General features: G+C 33.5%; 1 protein-coding gene across 1 annotated transcript; it reads right to left on the reverse strand.

Annotated features, from left to right (window-relative positions):
* Nucleotides 1-6,115: 6,115 nt before the first annotated feature.
* LOC132166363 (aldehyde dehydrogenase family 2 member C4-like) lies at nucleotides 6,116-9,977 on the reverse strand. Its single transcript, XM_059577164.1, has 9 exons — nucleotides 9,860-9,977; nucleotides 8,682-8,824; nucleotides 7,764-8,147; nucleotides 7,525-7,614; nucleotides 7,226-7,399; nucleotides 6,997-7,134; nucleotides 6,698-6,835; nucleotides 6,530-6,591; nucleotides 6,116-6,427 (listed from the first exon to the last, which is right to left on the reverse strand). Exons 1-9 carry the CDS (start codon nucleotides 9,960-9,962, stop codon nucleotides 6,154-6,156), a joined length of 1,506 nt encoding a protein of 501 aa, XP_059433147.1. The 5' UTR covers nucleotides 9,963-9,977; the 3' UTR covers nucleotides 6,116-6,153.
* Between the last annotated feature and the right edge of the window lie 1,461 nt (nucleotides 9,978-11,438).

Genomic DNA, 11,438 nt, shown 5'->3' on the forward strand with positions numbered 1-11,438 from the left:
TATAGGTCATCTATTATGATTGGTTAAGCTTAACCATATCTTCTAGGTCTTCCCAATTTGCCCTTTAAGCTTGGAACTTCTCCGGAAACACTTTCTTTTCTTCCATGATGTATAAAACAAAGAAAATACAACAAAGAAATAAAATAGCACAAACTAACAAAATTAAGGAATTAACAAATATAAGTTAAGGGCTAAAATATGAATATTTTGGCACTTATCACACCCCCAAACTTGCATATTGCTAGTCCCTTAGCAATACGAAACTAAAAACAAAATGGAAAACAGAAAACAAAAAGATAAATCCATCTTTCGTGGGATGTACGATTGCAGTTAGCATATGCAACAAGCCTTTTAAACCCCTAGGAATTCCTTAGAAGACGAGTAAAGTCTCGTGAGGGTTTTCCAGAAATGTTACCCACAAACATTATGCAAGAATTCATGTTATCCAAAAATTAAGGTATCACTCAAAACCATGGTTCTCATTCATTAGCAACATTAAAAAGATGAATTCCATCTTCACATTAAATTGAAATTTTAAAGTTTAATTACTTACAAAAGACATATTAAGGCATCATAAGTTCGAAACAGTGTAAAGTGAACTAACACAAAATTATGAAGTTTCTAATTATTTCCAATGTGCAATGTCTCTATATCTCAAGGTTCACTGAAATCCCTATTAGAATGAACAACAATGACATATATATATATATTTTCGTCAGGTTGTGCAATGCTTGGTTCCCTTAAGCTTTTGACCCATGTAACGAGTGTTAAGTCAATGACTCCCAAACCAGATGGTTTTAGGGCATTACGTGTGGAGACACCCCTAGGACTTACTAACTTGAGTCAAAAAGGATATGAAACCAAACTAACCATGACATTAACCAAATCAAAATTTTTCACCTTTTGACATGAACACTCAATGCTTTGAGGCAAGATGGCCAATTACTTAGCAAAAAGCTTATCAATAATCATATTTTTTTATTTATTTATGTTTATCACATATATATATATATATATATATATATATATATATGACAAAGTATTCATTTAATAAATCATCCAGTTTCACCCAAGACATAGAAACACGCACATCAGACTTCATGTCATACCCCACAAATTATGTGCTAATGTGCTTTTGTAAGATCAGATCAAATATGTGAATTCTCAACTGTCCTAAGCAAGTATCCAAACTGAAAAATTCAATTATCAGATCATGTGTTCAAAATTTTAAGCTCACCAACGAAATCAAATCACAATTTTTAAGAACAACCAAAATTTTAATACAAACATGATTATGCATATTTTTTTCTTATTTTTTTTTTCTTTTCACAAACAACAAAAATTAAAATAAACTAAAACTGGGACAATTTTTTTTTTCTTTTCTCAAAAAATAAAAATAAAATAAAACTGGGACAAAGTGTGTATAAAGTGTCTCCCACACCCCCAAACTTAATTTACACATTGTCCCCAATGTGTCTATAACATGGAAATAATTTACCCGGGAAATGGATGAAATTGTCTGGAATAGCATGGCTCATAGCACATCCCCAAACTTGAATTGAAGCACACTTGTCCCTGCAAAACAAAATACTAAAATAACAACGGAAAACAAAAAGAACTAAAAATAAAAATAAAATAAAAACTGTTGGGTTTTGAATTGCCAAATTCAGTGACAAAATACATTCATCTGCAATCCAGTCAGCAGTGCATACACGAGGTGTTGTGTCAAGAGAAGACCTACAAGATGTGCTTAAGCTTAACCAATCATAATAGAAAACCTATATGATATGGTTAAGTTTAATCAAATCGGAATTCTTTAATTAGAGTTAAAATAGGATTTGATTAAATTTCGTATCCTGCACATGTATCAGTATTCAGACCATAACTTTCGGCTCAAGAATCGGATTGAGGTGAAACCAGCGGCATTGGAAAGCTAACACAAAATTCTACAAATCTTTGTGAAATAAGATTTTCAAAATTCGAAAGTTAGCTATGCCAAAATCGTCTCACAAGATAAGGAAGAAAATTTGGATGAATCCTATTCCAACTAGAACTAGTTTTTCTTCCCATTTCAACTAGTACTAGGTTTTCTTGTCGTCTATATATAGAGAGCTGTTATGCACGAAATTATAAGGAATTCCACATAAGAATTCCATGTGCTAAGAGAGCGTTTAAGATATTGAGTGTTAGGGTTAGTCTCTCTTAGAGTTAAAGGTTGTGTCTTCATCACAAATCATATACAACCGAAGTCTACCGGAGTTCCGGTAAAGGAGATCAAGTAGAAGGATTGTGCCAGATGTTCTGGAAAGGGCTACTGCGGTAGAAGTCAAGTGGGTCGCTTGTCGTGTACAAGGAAGAGTAAATTGCAAAGGTTTTGTAATTCTTCTTGTATTCCTTATTCTTCTTATAGTGGATTGATTTCCTGGGTTTGGCTGCCCCGGAGAGGTTTTACATTTAGAGAGTTCTCTAAATGGTTTCCTCTTCGTAACAAAATATTTGTGTCTCTGTGATCTATTGTTCTACATACATTTGAATAGGTGTCGTTTGGAGTCGTTTTAGAATTTTCAATTGGTATCAGAGCGGGTTCACTTTGTTTGGATTAAATTCCTGAGTGAGATCCTTGACTCCTTTGCTATGAATACTCCTCAATCCCTTAGCATGGATTCTGATGAGGAGATTGACCCTCAGATGGCCTATAACAAGCTCTTTAAGAAATTTGTTAAATTAACTCATCATCATCAAATTTCCCTTAAAAAGCTTAATGATGTTGAGCATGAGAAAGAGTCTTTGGTTATTAATTTGTCTAAATCACATGCCTTAATTGACTCTTTGAAATCTGAAAATACTATGCTTATTGATAAATTTGGTGCCTCTACTTCACATGCTTCTAATTCTGAAAGAAAAACTTTGTTTGTTAAGCATGTGAAAGTTGAAGAAGTCAAAGCCAATATAGCTTGCTTGGATAAGGGCAAAACTTCTTGTATGAATACTTGTGTGAAGCCCGAATTCAAGGCTCTTTCAAGGAAACAAACTCATACAAAGTTTGTTCCTACATGCCACCATTGTGGGATTATTGGTCATATTAGACCAAATTGTTCTAAGTTGAAATCCCAAAGACCTTGGAATAAAAAGGCTGCTCCTAAGAAAGAAAAAGGTGGTGTAGAGTCATGTTTGTCTAGATCTAAGTATATGTATATCCCTCCTCATATGAGACAAGTTTCTCCGAAATTTGTCCCTACCTACCATCATTGTAGAAAAGTTGGTCATATTCGACCTAACTGTTTTAAGTTGAGACCTCGTGAGCATAAGAGTGAGAATTCATATTCTAGGAAAGGTTTTGAGGGACTATGCATAATGATGAAGGGAGTGTTATCTAGGTTAGATGAGTTTGACAAGAGTCACAAATCTGTACCTAGGGTTAAGAAGGTTTGGGTTAGGAAGGTCGATACCATTCACCCTTTGAGGGGGAGTGGTGGTGAACTCACCTAAAGTAAGGTGGTCCATAACATGCTTAGGATTGGTTGTCTTGCATATTTCTTCATATCCTAAAGCATGTAGCATTCATTGCATTGCATTGCATTTATTTTTTTTTGTTTTTGTTTGTTTGTTTTTTTTTAATTTCAGTTTTGCATATATATGCATTGCATTAATTTTGTGCATTTTATTTAAAAAAAAAAAATTCAAAAAGACAAAAATATAGTTTTTAGGTTGTCTCCTTATTTTTGTCATATGCACTTTGATAGTCCATAAATTTCTCATGTATACTTCATGGATCCAATTCCTTATATCTCAAAATGTGCTTACTATACATGGGATGAATATTTATTAATGGACTGATTGTTTTTTTGGCCTAAGCTTATGCTTCTATGGTACATTTTACCTGTGCTTGAACTCTTGTGCACATTTAAGCTTAAATTGAGTATGAATTTAGCCTTAAGGGTGAGTTATGTTAGGCAACCATATGAAGAAGATTGACTAGTTGTGTCTATCAAATTGACCAAATGCTAGTTGAACCTAGGACCTAAAAATTCCAGCATTCCTCTAATTTGGTTTAAGCACTAAATGATTAAAGACACATTCTCAAAGAAAAAAATAGTGAAACAAGAAAACATATGAACATATTCCAAAAGGAATCTATTTCACTATGTCTTATTTGTGCTCAACTTGTCCCTATAGAAATAGTTGTGACAATATTCATTGTGGAAAGAAACGGTCACTACCGGACAATGTTTGAGTATGTGCTACTACTACATGGGAAGTGTATTGGATGAGGGTGACACGGCCCTAGCAAGGTTTGACTTTTGTTTAGATATACATGTCAATCTTCCCATGAGGTAATTTAAGTTTTTACTTGCTAGCCTATCCCATTACCGTATAAGTTCTTAAACTTACTTGATGGTTAGCTTTCACACACAACACACAAGCATGGGTCGAGTGGAACATGTTGCTTTGCTTGTGTTGAAGAAACTTTTGTTTCATATTTTTTTATTCTCATGTATATTTTGGACATTTTGAGATATTACCGGATAATCATTGCTTAATACATGAGTCTTTTATGTTTTATCATGTGAGTGTATTTGACATAACGAGTCTTATATTGAGGGGGAGAAAAAAAAAAATTCTGACTTTTTTTCTTCATTTTTTTTATGTCATTCACTGAGGGGGAGAATTTTTTTATCAGTTCTTGCATTTCACTCATTATGCATTCATAGTTTTGATCATGTTTATGTTTCTCTGACTTTCCTTGGGCTTATTGGTGTTTTACTGCCCTTTGTCCATTCATGACAAAAAGGGGGAGAGAAAGTTTTAGAGAGTGCAGACTGGGAATAGATAGAACACTATAGATGATTTTGATTTTGATATACTTGTTGCATCTATGAAAGATATTCGTTTTGTGTTTTAACAGATTTGGTGAGCTATTCATAATTATATTCTATTCAAATCTGTTATATTATTGGTACATTGGGTAGTTTTATTCCACATACGTTTAATATGTTTTGTGAGTGTTTCAGGAAACAGGAGTTATCTATTCAGATGTATCTTGTAAATTTTGTCATAGAATTGTCAAAGGGGGAGTTTGTTGGGTTTTGAATTGCCAAATTCAGTGACAAAATACATTCATCTGCAATCCCGTCAGCAGTGCATACATACGAGGTGTTGTGTCAAGAGAAGACCTAGAAGATGTGGTTAAGCTTAACCAATCATAATAGAAGACCTATATGATATGGTTAAGTTTAATCAAATCGGAATTCTTTAATTAGAGTTAAAATAGGATTTGATTAAATTTCGTATCCTGCACATGTATCAGTATTCGGACCATAACTTTCGGCTCAAGAATCGGATTGAGGTGAAACCAGCGGCATTAGAAAGCTAACACAAAATTCTACAAATCTTTGTGAAATAAGATTTTCAAAATTCGAAAGTTAGCTATGCCAAAATCGTCTCGCAAGATAAGGAAGAAAATTTGGATGAATCCTATTCCAACTAGAACTAGTTTTTCTTTCCATTTCAACTAGTACTAGGTTTTCTTGTAGTCTATATATAGAGAGCTGTTATGCACGAAATTGTAAGGAATTCCACATAAGAATTCCATGTGCTAAGAGAGCGTTTAAGATATTGAGCGTTAGGGTTAGTCTCTCTTAGAGTTAAAGGTTGTGTCTTCATCACAGATCATATACAACCGAAGTCTACCGGAGTTCCGGTAAAGGAGATCAAGTAGAAGGATTGTGCCAGATGTTCTGGAAAGGGCTACTGCGGTAGAAGTCAAGTGGGTCGCTTGTCGTGTACAAGGAAGAGTAAATTGCAAAGGTTTTGTAATTCTTCTTGTATTCCTTATTCTTCTTATAGTGGATTGATTTCCTGGGTTTGGCTGCCCCGGAGAGGTTTTACATTTAGAGAGTTCTCTAAATGGTTTCCTCTTCGTAACCAAATATCTGTGTTCTTGATTTTCATTACATATCTGTATTTGGTTGATTATTGATTGTTAGGTCAGATGTTATTCCGCTTAATATTTGTGAATCACCTAGACATTTGAATAGGTGTCGTTTGGAGTCGTTTTAGAATTTTCAAAGCGTATAACTTCAATTTTATTGCACATAATTATAATATTATTAAACGTGTTTCCCTGTATGGTATGACTAAAGGGATATTAATTCAAAGCCAAGGAGTATTGTAAATGGGAGTTACAACTGACTTCACATGAAGATATTTGTAAAGGCCTTCCAATCCCAAATCACTTCCAAACCCACTTATCTTATACCCTCCAACAGGGCAGTCATTGTCGAAAGCAAAATAGCAATTGATCCAAATGGTGCCAGCACGAATTGATCTTGAGACGGTGTTAGCCACATTCAAGTCTTTGGTCACGATACCCGCCGCTAGCCCATATCTACTATTGTTTGCCCTCGCAATTGCCTCTTCAATTGTTCTGTAATTTTTCATAATTAGGAAGAAAAAAAAAAGTAGCTCTTTAATCACTACTAAAATTGCTAAATAAGAGCACTTCATTGCAAAAGTTTTGTTTACTCACTTGAACTTGGCAAGGGCCATAACAGGTCCAAATATTTCATCTTTGGCTATAAGCATTTCTTCCTAACCAAGTCATCAAGAACAACAATAGATGAAGGAAAAGAAAAACTAACAATAACCATGCTAAAAATTAAGGCTGCATGCATGTTGTAAAGTGAAATATATGTACCTTAAAATCTGTGAAAATTGTAGGCTCAATGTAGTATCCCTTCCTACCCAAGGGTTTGCCCCCAGTTAACAGTGTCGCTCCTTCTCTCTTGCCATGCTCAATGTAGGAAAGAATTCTTTCAAATTGCTTCTTATCGACCTGCACGATGAATCATTTCACCGTCTAAATTTTATTTTGTTGTATTTGCTGATGTACATAATGAGAAGTCATTTAAAAGTTTCTAGGTGGTTTGTTTCTATTTGGTTCCTTTGTACACCACGACCAAAAAGAAAAAAATCTTTGTAGGCCTCATTAGATACCTGGGGTCCTTGTTGAACTTCAGGATCAAATGGATCCCCAACTACCCAAGCTTTTGCTTTTTCCACCAATTTCTTTACAACTTCGTCATATATGCCTTCTTGAACATATACACGAGAACTAGCCACGCATATTTCTCCCTGAAAAGAAAAATGAAATCAGGAAACAAAGAATGACATTGAATTAAGCTACATTTCTTTATTGAAATATAGTAAATAAAAATGACTTCACCTTATTATACACGATGCCCGTGAGAGCCAACTGAGCAGCTACATCTACGTCGGCATCATCGAAAATAATAAGGGGAGACTTGCCTCCTAATTCAAGTGAAACCACTTTTAAATTGCTTTCTGCTGCGGCTTTCATTACTTTACGTCCTACTTCTGGGGAACCAGTGAAACTAACCTGAAAAAACAAGAACATGCATATGCAATTCAAGGTTAAATATGAAAAATAGGGAAATGACTACAGAAATTTATCAAAGTGTTCATTTAAATAAAAACAACATTCAATTAAAAGCTAGAAATTACCGCATCAATGTCCATGTGAGTGCTAACGGCTGCCCCAGCTGTTGGGCCAAATCCGGTTACAACATTGAGCACTCCATTAGGTATACCGGCCTTGAAAAAAAGAAGAGAGAAATGGTAAAAAGAAAAATTAATTTCAGAGCTTGAACCTAATAAAAGTAGAACGACGACACTTAATTGAGTCATATTGGCAATATGAATATTGTATGACTTAATCAAATAAATTAATCATCATAAGTTACCAGCTTAGCAAGATGAGCATAATAGAGAGCCGATAGAGGCGTTTGCTCAGCAGGCTTGACAACCATGGTGCACCCGGCGGCTAAAGCGGGGCTAATCTTCATGAGCAACATGGTGCTTGGATAGTTCCAAGGAATGATATGTCCTACGACACCAATAGGTTCACGCAACGTGTATGCATGGAATTCACGGGACATTTTTAGTACATCTCCATGAATTTTATCAGCTGCACCTGCATAGTAACGAAGAGTAGCTGCAACCTGTGGAATGTCCACGGCCTTGCCCATGCTAAACAATTTCCCAGCATCAATCGTATCCAAGGCAGCTAGCTCTTCTACATTTTGATCAATCAAGTCGGCGAATTTCATCATTATCCTTGCTCTCTCCTGACAACAATGAAGAGCCCCGCGAAAGAAAAACATAATTTACATTAGTAGTTGCAAAATTATGGCCTATTGAAGGCACCATGGAAGAGAGGGTGAGTTTTACACAAATAATCTTAATTTTTTATTTTTTATTTTTTTTATTGTTTCAACCTCTTACGTTAATTAGTTCAAACCCAAATTTAATTAGCTCTCATGAACTTTGTCACAAATTATCACCAACCATTTAATTGATCGAACCGACAAAATTGAAAGAGATCACAATGAAACACGTCGGTCGACAGCCAGTCTTTTTCCAGTCAACCGTACAAGTTGCCAAGTTAGCTGTTTCCTTATATCTCTCCCTCACGCATGGCTATTTGACTTGGAAATTTGAGTGCGTATGACTTTGAATTTGTAGTTTCTAATTCGAAGGAAGCAAGCTAGCTAAAGTAGTGCTACGAATTATCTTGTAATTGTTAAAGAACAGAAAACGATGGAAATTAATAATTTAAGAATAATGGAGAAATCAAAGATAGAGAGATCGAGTCTACATACAGAGCCCGGCAAGCGAGGCCATGAACCATGGTCAAATGCACCACGAGCCGCCTTGACAGCCAAGTCAATATCTTCTTTGTCTCCTTCGGCAATTCTCGCTATCACATCTCCTGTTCTTGGATCTATTGTCTCGAAAGTTTTCCCTATTTATTTATTAAATTAAAGGTTTAGAAAATTTACCCAAAAATTCAACAAATTAGTCAAAAAAATAATAACTTTGATGCATCGGTAACTCAGCCGCCGGCTTTCATTAAACTAATTCAATGATAAGAAATCACCCTATAAGACAACATGGATTGAGATCTTTTAATTTTTTAAAAAATTTCAGTCGTCCATTTTATCTAAGCGTTTAAAATAAACCATGTTTCAGAATTTAATAAAGAAACTATCTTATTAAATTTCTGCCACTTAATAGCTTGTTCATTAAATTCTGAAACATGGTTTAGACCTTAAGATGAGATATACGAGTAAAATTTACGAATTTGAGAATTTTAAATTTAAAGAGAATTCTAAGGGATCTCAATTCCGACAACATGGACAGACGCGAGTATATTTTTTCAAATTAGTAGGAGAAAACTTTATTAAATCAAAATATATTGTGAGAGGTAATTAAGTACTTAATGTTATTCCTAATCCGTCACCCATGATATCACTCTATCTCTACGCCTACCTTAATTAATTATGTCACAAATTTGTTAATTAAGAAGCAGTAGTTTTCTATGAAGACAAAAGGTTATTTCTTTAGAGACTTTTTGGAATTAAAAATAATAATATTAATAAGATATGCAAATATTTATAAATAACATGCTAATAATAGCTAGGGTTCTTCACCGAATTAAGGTGAGCAATAATATTGGTAAATGAAGATGCATGTATGAGTCCCTGACTCCCTTTAATTCGGAGAGAAAAAAAACTGCAAATTGTTTGGTGAACGTTAAAAGTGTTTCAACGTACAACATCATTATAATGAGTTTCACGAGAAAGAGGTCGTCATCATCATCCTTTTCCTTTTCTTTTTCCCCGGAAATTCTTTAATTTAACCAAAGCTCTTTAATTGGGGTGGAACAATTACAATAGTTGAAGTTACGTAGTCTATATATCTTAAATCATAAACTGAAAGTCTCTATATATATATATATATGAAGGAATTAAACAGGATGTAGAGATGAGTTGAAAACCTGAAATGGAATCAACAAATTCTCCATTGATGAAAAGCTTGGTGAACTTGATCGTCGGGATCTTCACGGAAGAGAGTATGCTTGCATCGCAGGGACTCCCCATCTCTGTCTTTCTCTCTCTATTTTTCTCCCTCACGTTTAAATAAAAATAAATAGAGTGGTCCACAAAGGTATGCAAGTTGAAAATATATATATATATATATATATATATATATATATATATTTCAAACTGCCCATAGAGTTGACTCAACTGAACGAGCCCTGCTATGCCGCTGCCTCTAGCGTCAGACATGTATTAAAAAAAATTTATCATTTTTTTTTAATTAAGTTTTTATGAATTAGTATTTAATTTTTAATGTCTTAAAACTTGTTTTTGGATTCAAGACTAAAATTTAGGGAAGATTAATTCTTTAGGAATTGTATCACCTAAAAGAGATTCGATCATCTTAAATTTGGTGCTAATGCCTTACATTTAGTGCTAATATTTTAAATTTAGTGCTAATACCTCAAATTTAAATTTTCTTTTAATATCTCTCTTCTTCAATTAAAAAAAAAAAAAAAAAAAATTAATCACGCCAGACTTTGGCAGACACTTAGATAACCCCAGGATCTCGAAAATCTCTACTCCACCTGAACATTAATTAAAACAGACACACGAGAAAACCGGCTGTGTTATGGAAATGCAATATAACCCCGGCCTCATCAACAGGAATTATTATTATTATTATTATTATTATTATTATTTTTGTTTCCTTTCTTTTATTGGCATATTCCAAGCCCACGCGATCCTTGATGTTAACAAAATTATAGAAAAGAGGTTAAATATTTAATTGGTCCTTGTGCTTTACTTTTATTTTTTATTTTTTTTTAAAAAAAAGAGATCTCTTATAGGTAAATCGCTTGTACATCATCAGCAATTGGATATATATATGTAGGACTAATGGTTGATTTGAATAAAAAATGAACAGAAAAGTACAGGATATGTAAAAAAACGATTTATCTTATAAAAAAGTAAACCGTATTTCAAAAATATTAGACTTATAATCATTCTATTTTTCTAGCTAGGCTTTTACCATTTAAAAAATTATTTAGAAGATTTTTTTTCCGATTATCATATAATTGAGATGCCGTAACACTGAAAATCAATTTTTAAATTAATAAGGACTTGTAAAAAATAAGAATTAATGGTTGATTTTTATTGCTATGTCATCTTAATTATATGACATTTTGTACACATGATAATCTTTTTATTAGGTCTTTTATGGTTTTTTGTATAAGTAACAAATAAATGTGTTAATTTTTTTAGATGATACCTAGACGGAATTCTTAAAGCATGAGTTTTGAAACGAGATTATAACTTCTTGATATATATGTTTATTAAAAAAAAAAGTATCAACTACTGCATGTCCTCGATCCAACCTGGAATCATTGCTGTGATCTTCATGTTCGATCGGCATGCTTATTTAACTTTTAAGAAATTAAGGTCTTCTTATTTGTTTTCCTCATATTTTATTGTTTACTTGAAAGGATTTATATATATGTATGTAAGATGACAGAAAACAACACAAAGCAAATGATG

Source organism: Corylus avellana, chromosome ca11, assembly GCF_901000735.1.
Source record: "Corylus avellana chromosome ca11, CavTom2PMs-1.0".
Classification (NCBI taxonomy): domain Eukaryota; kingdom Viridiplantae; phylum Streptophyta; class Magnoliopsida; order Fagales; family Betulaceae; genus Corylus; species Corylus avellana.

Excerpts from the sequence above, each read along its gene's own strand:
- LOC132166363 (XM_059577164.1), bottom strand. The coding sequence starts at position 9,962 with ATGGGGAGTCCCTGCGATGCAAGCATACTCTCTTCCGTGAAGATCCCG. Across the intron at positions 8,148-8,681 it reads GGCCTCGCTTGCCGGGCTCT|GAGAGAGCAAGGATAATGAT; the intron begins GTATGTAGACTC and ends CATTGTTGTCAG. Across the intron at positions 7,400-7,524 it reads CTCACATGGACATTGATGCG|GTTAGTTTCACTGGTTCCCC; the intron begins GTAATTTCTAGC and ends TTGTTTTTTCAG.